The sequence below is a fragment of the Anomaloglossus baeobatrachus genome, chromosome 6 (assembly GCF_048569485.1).
Source record: "Anomaloglossus baeobatrachus isolate aAnoBae1 chromosome 6, aAnoBae1.hap1, whole genome shotgun sequence".
Taxonomy (NCBI): Eukaryota; Metazoa; Chordata; class Amphibia; order Anura; family Aromobatidae; genus Anomaloglossus; species Anomaloglossus baeobatrachus.
In genome coordinates this window covers 476,489,510-476,510,801 of record NC_134358.1, presented here as the reverse complement: position 1 = coordinate 476,510,801, position 21,292 = coordinate 476,489,510, and the positions used below count along the sequence as shown (strand labels likewise).

General features: G+C 45.6%; 1 protein-coding gene across 2 annotated transcripts in view; it reads left to right on the top strand.

Annotated features, from left to right (window-relative positions):
• Positions 1 to 21,292, top strand: part of PALS2 (protein associated with LIN7 2, MAGUK p55 family member) — a 257,887-nt gene that overhangs the window by 128,755 nt on the left and 107,840 nt on the right. For both annotated transcript variants that reach the window (XM_075315355.1, XM_075315354.1), the window contains exons 5-8: positions 9,454 to 9,681; positions 9,777 to 9,908; positions 15,597 to 15,696; positions 19,308 to 19,376. In XM_075315355.1, coding sequence (XP_075171470.1) covers positions 9,454 to 9,681; positions 9,777 to 9,908; positions 15,597 to 15,696; positions 19,308 to 19,376 — 529 coding nt within the window. The remainder of the gene's footprint in view (positions 1 to 9,453; positions 9,682 to 9,776; positions 9,909 to 15,596; positions 15,697 to 19,307; positions 19,377 to 21,292) is intronic.

Below are 21,292 nucleotides of genomic sequence, written 5' to 3'. Positions count from 1 at the left end.
CTGATGCTAGGGACAGAAAAGGCTGATGCTAGGGACAGAAAAGGCTGATGCTGGGGACAGAGAGGCTGATGCTGGGGACAGAGAGGCTGATGCTGGGGACAGAGAGGCTGATGCTGGGGACAGAGAGGCTGATGCTGGGGACAGAGAGGCTGATGCTGGGGACAGAGGGGCTGATGCTGGGGACAGAGGGGCTGATGCTGGGGACAGAGGGGCTGATGCTGGGGACAGAGGGGCTGATGCTGGGGACAGAGGGGCTGATGCTGGGGACAGAGGGGCTGATGCTGGGGACAGAGGGGCTGATGCTGGGGACAGAGGGGCTGATGCTGGGGACAGAGGGGCTGATGCTGGGGACAGAGGGGCTGATGCTGGGGACAGAGGGGCTGATGCTGGGGACAGAGGGGCTGATGCTGGGGACAGAGGGGCTGATGCTGGGGACAGAGGGGCTGATGCTGGGGACAGAGGGGCTGATGCTGGGGACAGAGGGGCTGATGCTGGGGACAGAGGGGCTGATGCTGGGGACAGAGGGGCTGATGCTGGGGACAGAGGGGCTGATGCTGGGGACAGAGGGGCTGATGCTGGGGACAGAGGGGCTGATGCTGGGGACAGAGGGGCTGATGCTGGGGACAGAGGGGCTGATGCTGGGGGCAGAGGGGCTGATGCTGGGGGCAGAGGGGCTGATGCTGGGGGCAGAGGGGCTGATGCTGGGGGCAGAGGGGCTGATGCTGGGGGCAGAGGGGCTGATGCTGGGGGCAGAGGGGCTGATGCTGGGGGCAGAGGGGCTGATGCTGGGGGCAGAGGGGCTGATGCTGGGGGCAGAGGGGCTGATGCTGGGGGCAGAGGGGCTGATGCTGGGGGCAGAGGGGCTGATGCTGGGGGCAGAGGGGCTGATGCTGGGGGCAGAGGGGCTGATGCTGGGGGCAGAGGGGCTGATGCTGCGGGCAGAGGGGCTGATGCTGCGGGCAGAGAGGCTGATGCTGCGGGCAGAGAGGCTGATGCTGCGGGCAGAGAGGCTGATGCTGCGGGCAGAGAGGCTGATGCTGCGGGCAGAGAGGCTGATGCTGCGGGCAGAGAGGCTGATGCTGCGGGCAGAGAGGCTGATGCTGCGGGCAGAGAGGCTGATGCTGCGGGCAGAGAGGCTGATGCTGCGGGCAGAGAGGCTGATGCTGCGGGCAGAGAGGCTGATGCTGCGGGCAGAGAGGCTGATGCTGCGGGCAGAGAGGCTGATGCTGCGGGCAGAGAGGCTGATGCTGCGGGCAGAGAGGCTGATGCTGCGGGCAGAGAGGCTGATGCTGCGGGCAGAGAGGCTGATGCTGCGGGCAGAGAGGCTGATGCTGCGGGCAGAGAGGCTGATGCTGCGGGCAGAGAGGCTGATGCTGCGGGCAGAGAGGCTGATGGAGCACGATGGGGGGTGGAACACGTTTGGGAGTGCGCAGCATGGCGGATGGAGCACGTTTGGGAGTGCGCAGCATGGCGGATGGAGCACGTTTGGGAGTGCGCAGCATGGCGGATGGAGCACGTTTGGGAGTGCGCAGCATGGCGGATGGAGCACGTTTGGGGGTGCGCAGCATGGCGGATGGAGCACGTTTGGGGGTGCGCAGCATGGCGGATGGAGCACGTTTGGGGGTGCGCAGCATGGCGGATGGAGCACGTTTGGGGGTGCGCAGCATGGCGGATGGAGCACGATGGGGGTGCGCAGCATGGGAGATGGAGCACGATGGGGGGAGCGCAGCATGGGGGATGGAGCACGATGGGGAGTGCGCTGCATGGGGGATGGAGCACGATGGGGAGTGCGCTGCATGGGGGATGGAGCACGATGGGGAGTGCGCTGCATGGGGGATGGAGCACGATGGGGAGTGCGCTGCATGGGGGATGGAGCACGATGGGGAGTGCGCTGCATGGGGGATGGAGCACGATGGGGAGTGCGCTGCATGGGGGATGGAGCACGATGGGGAGTGCACACCTCCCCCCAACACACACACACACACACACACACATGCCCGCGCGCACTGCACAACACACCACACACACACACTGGGAACCACAAACAACTGCCCTACATGTGTGTATGTATACTGTACACAGCATGGAGCACATTTGGGAGTGCGCAGCATGGGAGATGGAGCACGATGGGGGGTGCACAGCATGGGGGATGGAGCATGATAGGGGGTGCGCAGCATGGGGGATGGAGCACGATGGGGGGTGCACAGCATGGGGGATGGAGCACGATGGGGGGTGCACAGCATGGGGGATGGAGCATGATGGGGGGTGCGCAGCATGGGGGATGGAGCACGATGGGGAGTGCGCAGCATGGGGGATGGAGCACGATGGGGAGTGTCTAGCATGGGGGATGGAGCACGTTTGGGAGTGAGCAGCATGGGGGATGGAGCACGTTTTGGAGTGCGCAGCATGGTGGATGGAGCACGATAAGGAATGCGCAGCATGCGGGATGGAGCACGATGGGGGGTGCGCAGCATGGGGGATGGAGCACGATGGGGAGTGCGCAGCATAGGGGATGGAGCACGATGGGGGGGTGCGCAGCATGGGGGATGGAGCACGATGGGGGGTGCACAGCATGGGGGATGGAGCACGATGGGGGGTGCACACCTCCCCCCAAAACACACACACACACACACACCGCCACACACGCACTGCACAACACACCACACACACACTGGGAACCACAAACACCGCCCTACACAGACACCCACACACACAGACAACGACGCACACACAAATATACGCACATACCGCACAACACACACATTGCACAAAACATACCTCCCACCAAAACACACACACCCCACACCCACACAAACTGCGCAACACACACACACAACGCTACAGACACACAGCGCTCCACAAACAACGCAACACACACAACGCAACACACAAACACCGCTATCGCCCCCCCGCCACACCCAGACAACACCCAGAACATGTACAGCGCCCTATATAAAAAAAATATGAAAGCGAGCATAAGGGTAGAAAAAAATCTCCAAGTCTCTTACCCATGTGGGTCTACTGCTGGAAAGCCACCAACACCCGTTGTGTGTGTGTAGGCATCTGCCTTCGTAAAATTACTCTGCAAAAAATTGCTGTTGGGTTCCCTTTAAAATACAGTCCAGTTGCTTCCTTCTACAGTTTCCAGCGCTGCTCCATTCCTCTCCTCTATCAAGTGATTGCAGCTCTGACTTCCCGGCTCACCTTTCTTAATTTAAGCCCATGAGAGATTCATTCTGCCATTGAGAAAGTGACTTTCCATTCACTCGCTGTGTGAGACAACCTGTCACAATTGCAGTCATATGATGATGGAGAGAGACAGCGCAGAAGACAGAGATGGGTAAGTGTTAGAGCACACACTGTAGTCACATTACTGACTGCGAGCAGAGGGGGCAATATAAAGAAAAACTACTCCTTTACTGCGTTATTCATTCATTCATGCTGATTCTATCCATACATATAGGCACTAAGGGGAAATGAACCCTATTCATCCATCGATGTGCAGAGCGGTTATGGCATCTGGATATTTAGCACATAGTCGCCCTTGTTTTCTTGGTTGACTATTCATCTCCATTATGGTACAGTAATAACGTTCGCTGTAAGAGGAGGATTTGCAGCTGCAGACAAGTATCTGGTGTCTGCACAGTGACGTAGTCTTTCTTATGTTTGTCAGATGAATGTGATGATTATACACTCTTTAGTTTGAGGGGTGCGCAGTATCCTGCACAATACGAGACGTGCAGAACTACATCAGTGATTAGAAGAAAGAGGTTGCACTAAGACAATATGTAATCAACTGCAGAGATCTCCACTGTGCGGAGCTGTCACCGCCGCTTCTCTCAAAAGGTGAAATCGACCTCCGCCTAATGATGCTTGATTGTGTATAGATATTCATGGAAGTCATCCTTGTATAGCCACAGATATCATCCTGATCTCCAGGAAAATAATCGCCTTGTAAACGGGACCATTGTTGTCAACAGCTTGATAATTGTCCACCATTGACAGATCTCTCACAAGCTTTTTTTTCTTCAGGGTTTAGATTTGGTACCAAAAGCTTGTAACCATTGCTAATCTTTATATTAAAAAAAAAAAACAACCCTCTATTGAGATAAAAAATAAAATCCTTGCAAAATTTAAATCTTAATCTAGATGTTCTTATGATATTAGACTTATAGCAAAGGGCTACAATTCACCTTGACATATACTAGTTTTAAAGAGGTTGTCCATCCACAAAATCCAATTTTTTTTAAGCTACTCTGTGCTGTATTGTCATCTAAAACATCCCTATAATTTTTTTTGTTTCTAACTTTTGTTCCTCTTGAATTATCATTTTATTCTCTGCACCCACTTTGTTTACCTGCATCTCAACCAAACTTGATCTCTTCCTGTGCTTGTTTGCCAATCTTCACAGTCAGAGCTGGCACTGCCCGGCCTCCGTGTCCAGCCCCGCCCTCTGCACACACATTTGCTGCCAGTAATCTGACCCAGCACTGACCTCTATCATAGCCATACTTTTGCCCTTCTAGATAATGAATACTGTGTAATGAAGGCACCTAATGTGTCTATAGTAGATGTATACACCATGTATGTATATATATCTCTTATCACAGTGCAAAGGGGAGAAGACCACTCACAGATAGCTGCGCACAGGGGGCGGGGGTGATGAAGTACAGAATGTGGGGAGGGGACGTGGGCTGTGTTGCACTGTAGTTGGTCACTAACTTACTGCACCTTCGCTGAGTTAGGCAGGAGGGCAGCAAGACGACGTAGGCTGTGATGCCCGTCAACAGGGTGGGGGATAAGCTTCTGCCCTGTCGACATGACGTCACCGGAAGTAGCAAAATCTCGCCAGGAGTGGTCCACTCTGACCCGGGGGAGAGGGGCTGACTGCAGGGCAGGTAGATCGTTGGTATCTACCTACATGCCCCTATGTAGTCCAATGGTTAAATAAAAAGCTGGATAAACCCTTTAATTAAAGGAAACCTGTCAGCAGGCTGTTGCTATGTAAGCTGTCAGGTGCAAAAAGCAACTATGCCTCTCATCTGTGTGTGAGCTATTATTTACTTAAACTAATGGCTTTACTACCCTGTGATTAACATTGCAAGACTAGAAGCTCACCTGCAGAGAAGTCTGGCACGCCCCTTGCTGTGAGTGACACCTCACTGTCAATATACAATTTACTAGAAGGTGGCCCGATTCTAACGTATCGGGTAGTCTAGAATGTGTATGTAGGTTAACAGATTGAATAATAAGGTAATGAATGGAATGGATGGGTTAGGTTTAATTTAGTATTTTTATTGTTTATTGGTTTTAAAATGACAAACAGAAGGAACAGTTTTAATAGATGAGTCTAGTGTTTAATGATGTCCATGGCTTGTAATGAAAGAAGGCCATGAACAGTGTAAAGTTAAGTAAAAATATGCTGATGCTGTGATGTGGCCCAATGCTGCTATGTGCCCCCATCGTGGTGCAGCCACCATCCTGACATGTGCCCCCATCCTGCGGGGTAATGTGTGCGGGGGGTGGTGGAGCCGAGCGGGGCCATGGCGCTGAGGACGTCCGTGCCGGAGACTGCATGGCTGGGGACAGGTAACTATCCAGGTGTGTGTGTGTGTGTTCATGCGGGGCACTAGTGTGGGCAGGGCAGCTCCCTTGGCCCACTACACCCAGTAATCGATGTGATACACAATTGGATTCAGGATCTCTTTGCCTACATTGTTATTGTCAGATGAGGGAGCAAAAAACTACTGACAGATTCTCTTTAATTGTCCAAATTATTTTTGCATAGGTTTTCATTCCTAATATAGCTTTTTTTTTTTCTCAGTTTTATAGAAATGTTGTTGTGGCTTTGTAATCTACATTGAGTGCTATTGAGATTAACTCCTTTACTAACCAGGATGGATTTACTCATCGCAGACGAGCTTCTTACCTCTTGATATGGAGATGATGGTTAGATTGATTACACAGGTCTGCTACCCAAAAATGTTTTTCTAGAACTGTTTTGGTTATTCCACGTAATCTTTGTTTTTGAGTGCGCTGAATCTGAAAATGACCTCCGTTTTGTCATAGGACATCACATTTTCTGACAATTTAAGTAACTATGTTAAATAAGACAATACCTTAAAATAAATGAAAATAGACTCATAAAATTAATTTTTTATTACAAATGTTTCATGACAATCATTTTTTAACTGCAATGAGCTCACTAACACACACTAAAATCGATTCTTCTTCCCTGTGATGCTTCTCTTGGTACATGTACGCTTGTGAGTAGCATCTGTAATGTCTCTCTGAAGCGTCCAACAGTAGTCTGCCATCGTTGTAATGCTCCATCTTCCCTGGTATCTTCTTTCCATCTCTTTAATGTCCTGGTGGAAACGTTCACTTTGCTCTTCACTCACAGCTCCCAAATTTTCAGGAAAGTTGTCAAGGTGGGAATGGAGGAAATGCACTTTCAAACTCATCAGGCAACCTAAAGCTTGAAATGCTTTCAGCATTCGTCCGACGATTTGTTTGTAGTCAGGGTCTTTGTTATTGCCTAAAAATGTCTCTACGACCTCTTTAAATGCAATCCACCCTTCTTTTTGAGGATGCGTCATGGTATTGATAAACTCTTGATCAGCTATAAGCTTTCTAATCTCTGGTCCGACGAACACACCTTCCTTCAATTTTGCCTCCGAGAGGCCTGGAAACATGGCGACCAAGTATTTGAAGCATTCTCCATCTTTTGGAAGTGATTTCATGAATTTCTTCATCAATCCCAAGTTGATGTGGAGAGGTGGTAGAAGAACTTTATGGGGAGGAACCAAAGTTTCTCGGGGGACATTTTTTTTTTCACCAACTGTGAGCACCCTCGGCTGCCAATTCTTCTTGGTCCAGTGATTTTGTCGGTCTCGACTGTCCCATAGACACAGAAAACAAGGGTATTTGGTATACCCAGCTTGTTGCCCGAGCAGCATGCACAAGACTTGCAAATCCCCGCACACTTCCTAACCGTGATCTTCATATTTAAGTTTACAAAGAACCAATTCCAAGTTCTCGTAGGTTTCCTTGAGGTGTACGGAATGACCTACAGGGATGGAAGCATAAAAACCGCCGTTGTGGAGTAAAACGTAAAACTGCTTTGAGACTTCTTTTTGAAGAATCTATAAAAAGATGCCATTGCGCTAAATCATATTGGATTTTGAATTGACCCATCAAACCTTCGACATCGATGCAATAAACCAACTTATCTTCCTGGGAAAAGTAAGGCTCAAACTCGTCTTCACGATGTCTGAACCATGAAAAAGTCACTCCTGGCAACAATAAACTCTTGCTTTTGAGCCTTGAGCCGAGTAACTCAGCGGCATCTTTGGGAAGATTTAAGTCTCTTACCAAATCATTCATCTCCTCCTGGGAAAACAATTTTGGTCTTGTATCATCTTCAAAGTCAGAACTTGATTCAACTGGTTCAGGTATGACTCCACCTTCATCAGACATAGTTATCTCTTCCAAGGTAGCAGGGGCCTTGGGTACTGGTATATCTGTGGGGGATGGGACAAATTGCTGAGTGAATATTGGGGTATGAAATGGAATGCTTCCATTTCGAATTGTACCCTTTCACATCGCATGAACAAAAGTAACAATTGTCACCATGGTTCTTTTGCTCTCGCCATACCATAGGAATCCCATAACTTTCCCATAACATAAATTTCTGAGGTCTTCAACACACAGTTTTCACACTTTGAGGCGCCCAAGCTTTATCTTGATCTCCAAGCTTTAGTCCGAAATATGCGAAGTATACTTTTTTTCATAAAGTCTGTAATATTCAGCTGTTGCTTCAACACTGTATATTCACCACAAATGTAACAGAAACTGTCAGGCAAATTAATACACTTCCACTGAGCCATAATGCTAATTTTGGGAAACACTGTTGAATATGAAGTGCTAACACGAACTGAGATTAAAAAATGTGAACAGGTGAAAACAAAGATAAAAAAACAATTGAAACAAGCCCGGGCATGTCAGAGCCCGCTCATTCAGCTTGCAGTGTGTTGATGCTGGTTTCATTAGCTCACTCTGAAAGTTCTTTTCTTTGAAAGTTATATTTTTTTGGCATTATATATCTTCAATGCATTGATGTGAATTAATTAATAGTAATTTTGACTTTCAAAACCCTAAAAAAGAAAAAAAATGATGACAAATTTACTAAATTTGAAAAGAATTTTGAATTTTTTATCAAATCCTGACGTCCAGGATTTTTTTCAATATTTTTTTTCATTTTCAGCAGACCAAAATACATGGAAATTAGATGAAAATAATCAAACATCTATTTAGTCGCAGACCTGTGTTATATATATATGTGTGTGTGTGTGTGTGTGTGTGTGTGTGTGTGCGCGCACGCACACACACATGGCGGTCCAAAAGTAGGTGGACAGAAAATAACATTTATTTTGATTTATATGTAAAATTATATTTACTAACACAAGCGTAACATTGACAATTAAATTTTATTCTAAACTATAATATAAAAGCCCTTACATTTTATCAGCGCAGGTGCTCAAACTGTTTTCCATTACAATTTGCACAGCTTTGAAGTCTACCTCTTACGCTTCGACAAACATTTTTGCACAAGTCTCTTTGGGTATTCATTTCTTGAAATGTATCTCTTATGTAATTTTTCAAATCACTGACACTTTTTGGTTTTCGACTATAAACTTTGTCCTTGAGTACTCTCCAAAAGAAAAAATCCATTGGGGTCAAGTCTGGTGACCGTGCCGGGCAATCCATTTTTTAGGAAATATTTCATCAAGATACTCGCGGACTAATCTTGAATAATGTGGACGGGCCCCATCTTGTTGGAAATAAAGGTCATTTGAATTAGGCTGTTGCTGTAACTGGGGAACAACTTGATTTATTAGACTTTCGAGATACTTATCTCCTGTGACTGTTCCATCAAAAAATATTGGTCCTAAAACTGAGTCCGTTTCACTTTACACCATGTTTGATAAATATCCCCCTTCATAACCTTATTACATATACTGTCCACCTACTTTTGGACCACCCTGTGTAATAGATTTGTCACCTTGATCTTGCTGGCACTAGAGGGGAAAGAAAAAGCTAAAATGAGGGTGAGGAGGGCCGGCCATGGTATCCTTATTAATTGCTGTAGATGCCTGGGATACTGAAGGCAATGGTGACATTCAGGGTATGCAGAGCCTGTATGTCCCTGCAGCTGTCCTCGGTCATAGGAATTGGCAATCACATGATGGCTGTTTTAAAATCTTTTTCCTATTTTATAGATTTTATAGCCACTAAACTAAATGTAATCCTTGCGGATTATAATTGTATTTACAGCTCAGATCAAAAATTTTAGATTGATAAATACAGGTCTATATAGCTACAAGAATGTGCCTATATGACGAAGTTTTTTCCTTGCATATATTTATCATATTATGTGCATGATTTTTACAGGGTGTGACGTTCAAAGTTGAAAATACTAATTTAGTGATTGCTCGAATTCTTCATGGTGGCATGATCGATCGACAAGGTCTTCTCCACGTGGGGGACATCATTAAGGAAGTGAATGGCCATGAAGTGGGAAACAATCCAAAGGAACTGCAAGAGTTGCTGAAGAGTATTAGTGGCAGCGTTACTTTAAAGATACTGCCAAGTTATAAAGATGCGGTAACCCCTCAGCAGGTAGGTGGCATCCCCACCTGAATTGTCTATCCATAAATTATAATGTGGGGAGCATAAATCCCTTTATCGTTACTAATACATTGTCTTTTTCTTAGGTTTATGTGAAGTGTCATTTTGATTACAACCCATTTAGCGATAATTTGATTCCCTGTAAAGAAGCTGGATTAAAATTTTCCAAAGGAGAAATTCTGCATATTGTTAATAGGGAGGACTCAAACTGGTGGCAGGTAGGTGCTCACAGCCGTCGTTATCAATAAATTACCGTATTTTTCGCTTTATAAGACGCACCTGATTATAAGACACACCCCCAAATTTGGTGAAAGAAAAGATGTTTTTTTTAATTATTTTTTTTTTTTTTTTTTTTAATGTTGAATGGGGTCCGTCTTATAATACCAGTGTCCGTCTAACAAATCATATATGGTATATGTCCCTCATAGCCCCTCCCATCCTAAAATTAGCCCCCTTAATCTGGATATGGCCCCCTTATATTGAATATAGCCCCCTTGTGCTGGCACATGTCCCCCAGTGATGCCACATGTCCCCCAGTGATGCCACATGTCCCCCAGTGATGCCACATGTCCCCCAGTGATGGCATACGTCCCCTATTGCTGGCACACGTCCTCTATGGATGGCACGCATCCCCCTATGGCTGGAACACGTCCCCCTGTGTTTGATATGGCCCCCTATTGATGGCACATGTCCCCCTGTGCTGCCCATGGCCCCCTATGGATGGCACACGTCCCCCTGTGTTTGATATGGCTCCCTATTGATGGCACATGTCCCCCTGTGCTGCCCATGGCCCCCTATGGATGGCACACGTCCCCCTGTGTTTGATATGGCCCCCATGCTGCTGCCCATAGTAAAATAAAAAACTCTTTACTTAACTTCTCCAGCGCTGTCCTCCCTCGTGTCTCACTCCGTGCTGCTGAGCTCCTGCACTTCTTGCTTCTCGGTGCCGGTCATGTGATCGGCACAGCAGAGTGACATCATCTCTACGTGCCTGATCACAGCGGCAGCAGAGACACCAGGGAGACACGCTGGAGGAGGTAAGTAAAGAGTTTTATTAATTTTACTGTGGGCAGCAGCATGGGAGCCATATCTAACACAGGGGGGGGAGGCATGCGCCATCAAAGGGGGGCGCAGGCACGTATATGCACCGCTCCCCCAGCCCATCACCAAGGTGCGGTTTTAGCGCCACGGTAATGGACATCGGCAGTGCATATTATGAGCAGGAGATCTCTTGCTGCCTCCTGCAGCCTTAACCAGCCTCAACCAGCCTACCTCAGCCTCCAGCACCGCTCCAGAGCTGCCCCCACCTCCCTTGGGCCCTGCAGTATATAATGCGTATATTCGGATTATAAGACACACACCCTACTTTCCCCCAAAATTTGGGGGAACAAAAGTGCGTCTTATAAAGTGAAAAATACGGTATGTTTTAGTCGAAAATTGAATTGTACATGTACTAATGGAAGAATTATAAAGGTATCAAAAGAGAAACATCAGACACATGTTCCAATCTTGGCAGGCTTGTCCATCTACCTTATTTGCATGCGTGCCTTCCAGTTGTCTATCATCTGCATTTTTGGGGGAAAAGTATCATCAGGCCATGTCTAATTTGTATGCCTGAGCCTTTCTCCTGATGAGCGAGGTGTCTGGCGACTTAAGCCCCTTTCTCATCAAGAACAAATACACACTCTGCAAAGCGTGAATCCATATGGGGCAGTCAGGAGGAATACATGGTAAATAATACTGTGCAAGTGACAGGCTACGTCTTATACATGGCGGAGGTATCTGTACGACCACTTGGTCTCATCTTTTTTTTTTTTTTTTAAATTCTTTATTTATACAGCAGACCCTTACAAACCATAACGCAGTCAGTTGGCAAAATAGACAAAAACAGTTGAACAGAGTTTGGGGGAATACATCCCAATACAAAATCACTAGCATCTGCGCCAACCCCACAAATTGTCGAACGGGTCCGTTCTTTTTCAATTTTTATCATAGACAAGAAAGAGAAGTACCAAAAAGGAGGCAAAAGTTCCTAAAGATCACTCAGACATCTCTCAACAGGGGAGAGTTCACACCAGCTGAGAGAAAAGAAAGGGGGAGAAAAGTAGAGGAAAAGTGGAAATGAGAGGGGACGAGACAGAGCGGGGGCAAGGTGAGAAAGGAGGAAGGCAGAGGGAAAGGAGGGAGAGAAAGGGGGAGGAAGGTGAGGCTTGGTCTCATCTATAAGTTTTCTTTTAAAGTCCGTGCTATGAGTATTAGATGTGTAAGATTGGCTGATGAGCGGATTAATGATTCATCACACATTACAGTGGATGTGTAGCTAAATTCATTTTATGTTTCCTTTCATGTTTTCTGCAAAACAGGCCTTGATTTTTCTCTGTGATCGATACAACAATTACAGCTCTTTGCAAGAAAGATGTTACTTCAGCTCTTGTAGTGGCAGATGTGTTTTTCACTTATCAGCGATTTCCCCACCTCCCTGCTTCTTGTCAATACTGATATTTCTTTTCCTCCTTTTTTTTTCTACATTGTTTGTTCCCGATGTTCTTTGTCACTTGTCAAGAAAACACAATGGCCTTATTAAGTCCCCAGCTATTCCCGAAGAACACTCCCCACATTAAAAGCTCGGCATATATATGTACGATACTATGAATTTATCCAGCAATAACCATTTATGGGATTCTTTTATAAAGCCTCTCCCGATATAAAATGAAAGTGCGGATAGACGTTATAAAATCTGTTCTTCCATCAAATTCTTTTTAAAATTCTAGATTCTAATTTGTACGACTCGGTCACTAGCATTATTACTGCTTAATGGCTACAGAAAAGCCCATCAGTATGTGGCATATAGACTAGTCTTATAGCAACTTAGCACTGCCAGAGAAGTGGGCACACTTATTCTTACCAAACAGCCTTAAAGCCCCCCATATTCAATAGATGACTGTCAGCCAAACAATCTTTGGACTGCCAGTCTCCATACATATGAATGGTCAGCTCAATTGAACATCCTGGTGTTCTCTACAAGAGGGCCGCAAACAGACTCCTGTGGCAGAAGCTTATGTTCTTGAGAACAGAGATCGTCTGTTGATTATCTGAAGTGCCGTTTCCCTCTCTTCCCTGGCATTTGGCGTGATGGCAGGAGGCCCCCATACACATTAGATTATTGGCTAATTGGGCAGCACGATGGCTCAGTGGTTAGCACTGTAGCCTTGCAGCGCTGGGGTCCTTGGTTCAATTCCCACCATCTGGAAGGAGTTCGTATGTTCTCCCCGTGTTTGTGTGGGTTTCCTCCAGGTTCTCCAGTTGCCTCCCACACTCCAAAAACATACTGATGGGGAATTTACATTGTGAGCCCCAATGGGGACAGTGTTACCAATGTGTGTAAAGCGCTGTGGAATTAACAGCGCTATATAAATGAATAAATGTTGTTGTTATTAATAATAATAATTCTACAGATATTGACAGGTTTGGTCAATGTGTATGGGAGGCTGTAAAAGGGTTGACCACTACTTGAACAAACCAAATAATTTTAATCAATAGATCTTGGCATAATAATAAGTTCCAGAATTGGTTGCGTTTTTTGTTTTTGTTTTTTTTAAAAAGTTCCTCTGCTGTGATAATCCTATATATGTGCCCTGCTGTGTACTGTGTAATGGCCGTGTCTGACAGTTCAGGGACATGATCTGATCATGCACAGGAAAGAAAATTTAATCGCATCCAATCGTGGAACTTGTTGTTATTCCAAGATCTATTGATTAAAATGAACTTTAAATTTAATATTGTGGGGAAACTCCGTGAAATGCCCAAGTAACATATTAAAAGCTTATACTAACTTTCCACGGTGTCTGCGTTCCAGCAATGTTGGTGTTGGGTCTTCCAGCGCTCACGTGACAATCAGCGGCTGATTTGTTCCTTTGGATCAAACTTGAATGTCCAAGGGAAGTGTGAGAAGCTGCAGGCCATTGGCAAGCGCTGATTGGCTGCTTTGCTAATGTGACATATTATCATGCGAGCCTGGATCTAGAGGATGGCGCTGGTGCCAGAGAGGAGCACTGAACATTTCTTGTTTTATTGCAAGGACTTCGGAATGTAAGAAGTGTAGAGGACGTCCCTGTTCTAATCTCATTCACAATTCTCAGATCATTGCTTGACGTGAAGCGCTGCTATCACATTGAGTACAATAAGACAAAACAATCACTGATCTCAGGGAGACCAGCCAGAGAAAACACTGCCAGCAGCCATCAAAGGTGCTCAAAACAGTGAAATTCTAGGTGCATTGCCCCCTGGGAAGTATGCAAATCAAAAAAGGTCCATGGAGCCTCTGTTAGGAGTATCGACACAGAAAATAGCCAGATATCCCTCCGGGAAGGACCTAGCCAAGGAGTGGCTCTTTTTAAGAGACCATCATAACCACCATATTAAGTGGCCCCTTTAGTCAATATCCGACTCTTTGACAAGTTTAAAGATATGACAAGGGAAATACCAAGGCCAGGTATCCATCCACAGACAGGTGTTTAGGGGTATTGCCCCTCATCAGTGTAGAGTAGGATTCTGGCAAAACAGGATTTCACTGTGTTGAGCGCCTTTGATGGCTGCTGGCAGTGTTTTCTCTGGCTGGTCTCCTCGAGATCAGTGATTGTTTTGTCTTGTTGGTCTACTAGGCATTGCTCCCACCTGGCCAGAATCCTACTCTACACTGATGAGGGGCAATACCCTGAAACAGCTGTCTGTGGATGGATACCTGGCCTTAGTATTTCCCTTGTCTTATTTTTAAACTTGTCAGAGAGTTGGATATTGACTAAAAGGGCCACTTAATATGGTGGTTGTGGTGGTCTCCTAAAAAGAGCCACTCCTTAGCTAGGTCCTTCCCGGAGGGATATCTGGCTATTTCTGTGTTGAGACTCCTAAGGCTGGGTTCACACATAGCGACAGCGATAACGACGTCGCTGTTACGTCACCATTTTCTGTGATGTAACACCGACCTAGTAAGTCGCTGTTATGATCTCTGCTTAGCTGTCAAACACAGCGACGCAGCAGCGATCATAACGTCACTACATGTGCTGAGAGCAGGGAGCCGCGCACACTGCTTAGCGCTGGCTCCCTGCACTCCTAGCTACAGTACACATCGGGTTAATTAACCCGATGTGTACTGCAGCTAGGAGTGCAGGGAGCAGGAGCCGGCAGCACAGGCAGCGTGAGAGCGGCGGAGGCTGGTAACGAAGGTAAATATCGGGTAACCACCTTGCTTACCCGATGTTTACCCTGGTTACAGCTTACCGCAGCTGCCAGATGCCGGCTCCTGCTCCCTGCTCGCTTCATTTCGTCGCTCTCTCGCTGTTACACACAGCGATCTGTGCGTCACAGTGGGAGAGCAACAATAAAAAACGAACCATGGCTGTGTGTAACGAGCAGTGATCTCACAGCAGGCGCCAGATCGCTGCTCAGTGTCACACACAGCGAGATCGCTAATCAGGTCACTGCTGCGTCACCAAAACCGTGACGTAGCAGCGATTTCGGTAGCGATCTCGCTATGTGTGAAGCACCCCTAACAGAGGCTCCACGGACCTTTTTTGAGTACAATGGCTGCTATTAGTGTCCTGGAGACTGCCTGATCTCAACAAGCAGATTTCTTATGGCAACTGAATGGAAATGCTCCGTCATATATTGATCAGAAATTAAGGCCTTTTCTGCTTTAAGATTAGCCCTTTTCATCTGGTAGCTATGTGTAGCTGATCTAGTTACATAATTACATTGTAGAGACGGGTGTGCCGTGCGTATAACCCTTGTGCTAGCTTTAGATAAGGCCCTACCTTTGTTTCTGGATCCTTCCCACCATAAAGGGCAGTGTATTGTTTGGCGGTTTATTGTATGTGTTGGATGCTAAATATTTTATTAACTTTTTACAGGCAAGTCATGTAAAAGAAGGCGGAAGCGCAGGACTTATTCCCAGCCAGTTTCTGGAGGAAAAGCGGAAAGCATTTGTGAGGAGAGACTGGGATGGAACAGGTATCGCTGTGTACTGGAATAATGGGATGTAAGATCACCACTGCCAGAACTATGCCAAGCCTCGGCGTAGATTAGACATTTACTAATATACCTAAAAAATAATGCAAAAGGGGTTAATGTTGTCCATTCTATAAATTTCAACCTGGGTCAGAAGTGTGTACTAGTAGCAGCGAAGGAGCGGAAACGTCACTGCCTACGTCTTTCTGACTTAAGGCGTACTATTAGGTCATACAGTACAGACCAAAAGTTTGGACACACCTTCTCAATCAAAAAGTTTTCTTTATTTTCACGACTCTGAAAATTGTAGATTCACATTAAAGGCATCAAAACTATGAATTAACACATCAAAGCAAAATGTGGCTACTTTGAAGAACCTAGAATATAAGACATATTTTCAGTTGTTTCACAATTTTTTTAAGTATTTCATTCCACATGTGTTAATTCATAGTTTTGATGCTTTCAATGTGAATCTACAATTTACAGTCATGAAAATAAAGAAAACTGTTTGAATGAGAACGTGTGTCCAAACTTTTGGTCTGTACTGTATGTTGAGTCTCAGACTTTAATGCAAGCTCAGAAACCATGAACCGCAGCCGGGATCTTCCACTAAATGCTGTGGGTGATGCCGAGCTTTGTCCTCAGCTGTTATCCATCGAAATACGCCTGTGAATCTGACAGTAGCATTTATTGCACACAGTCCGGTGGTCGAGCCATTCTATGAGCCCTCTGGTCTCCTCCATGACACTGTATTAAAAATGTAAAAAAATATATAAAATCTTGAATGAATCCAACTTCTCCAATTAAGAAATAAAAAACAAATGTGGTATCATTGTGTCAAAAAAGTCTAAACTACGAAAGTATCTAATTAACCGGATCGGAAAACATTGTAATGAGAAAGGAAATAGAAATGCCAGAATTGCTTTATTTATTTTTTGTAAGATTATGTGATCAAAACATCATATCTACACCAAAATAGTGTCAATAAAATCAGCTTAACAACTTATCAACAAAACAATGTTAAAAGTTTTGAAAATTGACTCGTATACAGATTAGACACTGGTCATCTAAATCCGCCAGTGATCTAAAGTTTACCAGACCTCCCCCCAGCAGATGATGATGTGACAATCACTAGATGGAATTAGATTCAGTCCCTTTTCTCTCCAGAGATGAGTGGATCCCAGAACTGTGTGGCAGTTCTTTTCTTTGCCTTCCCCATTGAAACCCCATAAACGCTTGGCCGAACATTCAGGTGTATGGGAAGTGAGAATAGCGCGCTGTCAGCAGAACAATCATCCTGCAGACATCACCTGTGCATTTTCCAGCCTAAAGGCTGAGTCCATAGGTTACTGAACTGGACATATACAGTGGAACCTTGGTTAATGAGAACAATCCGTTCTGGGAATGTGCTTGTTAACCAAGTTACTCGTTAAGTAAAGCAAGATTTCCCATAGGAAATCATTGCAAAGCAGACAATTCGTTCCACAACTTGTTCAATGTCCCATCTTGGTCACCTATTGTGCCATTCCACGCACATACAAACACGCACATATTATGCTCACCTTACCTACCGTTCCATCGCCGGCCTCCCGGAACTTTCAGTTCGCCGGTACAGGATGTGTAGCGGGTAACCATCGCAACGCGGGAGAAACTTCCGCTGCCGGAACTCTGACATCAAAGGAAGAAGAAGCGCTGCCTTTGAGTAGCGGCTGACAGCGGAAGTTCCTCCCTCGTCGCGATGGTTGCCGATACACATCCTTTAGCGGCGAACTACAAGAACCATGAGGCCAGCGATGGAATGGAAGGTACACATATTATGCTCACCTGACCTTCCGTTCCATCTCCAGCCTCATGGTTCTTGTAGTTCGCCGGTACAGGATGTGTATTGGGTAATCATCGCGACGAGGGAGGAATTTCCGCTGCCAGAGCAAGTTCCTCCCTCGTCTCGATGGTTGCCGATACACATCCTGTACCGGCGAACTACAAGAACCATGAGGCCGGTCATGTTACGGAAGGTAGGGTGAGCATAATATATGTGTGTTTTGTGCGTGCTTGTGTGTGTTTGTGTGGACTGCAAGAGTGGGTTAGAGCGCGGTGAATGTACGGAACCGGAAGTGTGTGCGGTGAGTATTTTGCTTGTTCAGCAAAGAATGCTCATAAACTGGGCTACAAATTTACAGCACGCTTTGCTGGTTCATACTCTCTAACTGGGTTACTTGTTAAGCGAGGTTCCACTGTAGCTGGTTTCTGTGGTCTCTGGATGTGGCGTCTGCCATTAATGCCCCATGCTAATACTATAGCACTCTATGCAAACATAAGGCAGGCATCAGAAAGTAATGGCCGCATGATTATATTTTACTCTGCTGCCTACATAAAGACTCTGAGTCTTGTGTTTTTTTCTGTATGCTGTGAAAATCTTCAGAAAGTGCCTGGGGTGACTCTTTAGTATCCTGCATTATGACCTATATTCGCTCCAATAGTGGCCTGTCTCATGGCTGCACTGCTTCAAAGTATATATGTAATTCCATTAAATTAAAGCCAGTCCCAGCTCCCTTACGTATGGCTGTATTGTGTATTATCCTTCTGTACTTCCTCTGCTCCGCCTTCAAATGCAGCCTGGACTGAGTAGTGTCTACACCCGCACATTAGTAGAGGAGACAGTGGCCCTAATTCACGTATCTCACCATCTGTACGTCCTATTGATTGGATTCATTCATGATCCATGACCCTAGGAGTTTGTAAGTTCCATGTTTGTGTGGATTTACTCCTGGGAGCCTCTTATCCTCAAGAATTATACTGAAATCCTATATTATGGAATATAATGCTTGTCTGAAAAAGAAAAATTAAGACTGTGACCTTCTTTAAGGACAAGGAGTGAAGGGAATGCGGCGGTCTCCTTACAGACCCGCAGAACATGGCACACCTCAGCCCCTTCTGCATTATATGATGAAGGGGGCATAAGTGACCACAGTATATCACACAATACACCAGCCTAAGTATTGCCCAAAATTGTATTGTTGAGATATATTTATTTTATTTTTATATATGCCATATTAAAATAATAAAGTGTACTGCATGGAAAGTGTACTGTATAGTGAGGCGCTGCTTAAGAAATATATCATTATAAGGAGTGGTGGAATGGTACTTTTTTTGGTAATTGCAGTTATAGGTGATGTACTTTCTGGTTGAATACTTTTATAAGCTATTGTTTTATTTTGACGTTTTGCTGTTGTGCACTGGCAAGGTCTATTATCCTATATGCATTTTAGGTTATGTTTTGATCTGGACCTCACATACTAGAAGCCATTTAACTGGCTTTTCCCTTTTTTTAGACAATCATTTTCAGAAGTGTCCCTTTACAATAAGCCGATCAGTGTCTCCATGCCATACCCTCTAAGATCAGTGTCAAGCATGAGTGTTCAAATCTTCCGCCGTGGCACCATGGGGGCAAATAAGTGTTACACAAATGTATATTGTGTAATGCAGGCTGGGGCACGTCCCTCGGAGAGGCGCTGTTGCCTCCTTCCATCCTCATGTTCAGATGTGTTATAAAATATCGGGTTTCTAAAATGTAGGATCACTCTTAACTATTTTTTTTGTTTTGTTTCCTTCAGGGCCATTCTGTGGTACGATAACCAGCAAGAAAAAGAAAAAAATGATGTATCTGACTACGAAAAATGCAGGTAATGTTTTTGGCACAATCACATATTACACACATTGGGTATTCTGAGATTAGAGAGCACACATGTAGTCACAGGGTGAGATTTACTGTAGTGTGCTTTATTCTTGTGTGATGTACGGCTGACCTGCTTGTGTTACACTTTACAGTGTCCTCATTGCCGTTTGTGATTATTGTACTTGGCGATAGTTTTCTATTCTATATATTATAGTCATCTCAATGGAATAGTCATGTAGATCTCCTGTAAGAGCAGATCTTGAGGATAAAAACTTTGAGACAAAAAACACAACCCCTTGTATTCCCCCTCATGTAACCACAGCATTGTAGATTGCAGTATTATTAGATGGCCATGATGACACGAATTCCAGCAACTTGGAAATGAAACATTCGCCCCATCTGGGACATTTCTGGTATATTGACAGGATATGTCAAAACTATAGAACAGATTGTAATCCCTCCGTCGAGACTCTCCTCTGTTTTGGGAATGAGGCCCCATATTTCCCTCTTGGGACTGGAGTGGTTGGTCCTTCAATTTTCTGAGCTCTCATAGAAATGTATAGAGAAAGTCCACATAAAGGGCCACCTCTTATTTTTGGCAACACACGCCAGGCATTCATCGGTTGGACATGAAAAAAATAGACGTAACCATAAATGTCATAGGTGGGAAAACCATTTTAACTCTGGGTAAAAATTCAATATACCTCCTGTATTTTTTTGGACCAATGATGGGGGTCCAGTGTAGAAACAAATGAACTAATAAGAATTTTGCTTGCACTGCATTGGCTTTAGGCTAGTTTCACACTTGCATTCAGCGCATTCCGTCACTATGGAGAATAGCGCAGTCCGTTAACGCACTGCGCTATTCTCCATAGAGTTGTATGGACGACGCAGTGTAACGCAAGTGTCTGCGTTGCATCCGCTGGACGGCGCAGCGTCGTTATTTTGGCGCTGCGTCGGGCGGATGGAACGCAGCATGTAACGTTTTTCTGCACTTGGCGGAGTATCAAAAAAACGCAACCTGCAGGAATCCGTTAGGCGTCCGTTGTTTTTATAATGGATGCCTATGGTGGCGGATTCCGTTAGAATGCGTCATTTGACGGATTCCGTTAACACAGCTGTCTTTACACAACTGCGCATGCTCAGATGTGTAAAGTCAAGGAACAAAAACTACAACGGATTGCGTTATTTTGTACGATCTGTAGCATGCGTTGTGCCACTATGTGCAACGCATCCGTTGCATGCGTCACACAACGCAATGCTATGGATCCCGTCCAACGCAAGTGTGAAACTAGCCTTAGGGGAAAGCTCACTTCCTAAAAGGATTGCCTATAGCTGGCATATGCCATCACCTTATGAACATTGGGGGTCTGACCGCTGGGATCCTCATTAATTTTAACCATGCTATCATGGTACTGCGTCCCCATCTATGTTTGATTTTCCCTGCAGAGCGGCACTTTCAGTCATCTTGCTGTTTAGGAAACTATAGCGTCCATGATTCCCATGAATTGGCAATGCTGCAAATCCCTGCACACCCATGCTCTGGGGAAAAACCGCAGATGGGAACCAGTGCACCAACTCCTCAACCTTCTCCCATGAGTTAATAGTATATCACATGTTGGCTGCCACTTTATGGATACACTGTTTACCTCTTCCTGTAACTGCAGCAATCTGAGCTTGCTCTGATCACTACTGTGTAACCACCAATACCATGTCGTGGTCAGTCATGACATTTAAATAATGTGGTCACTGGGTGTGATTGGGTCAATATGGCACCCGGGTGCTGCTGAAGACCCCCCCCCCCCCCCCATGGCTGCCATTCTGAGCCTGGCTTCATGGGCAAAAGTCATTTTAAATATATACTACAGTACGCTGGTATTGGAGTGTATAGAAGAACCCACCAAAAACTGTGCCCTAAGCGGA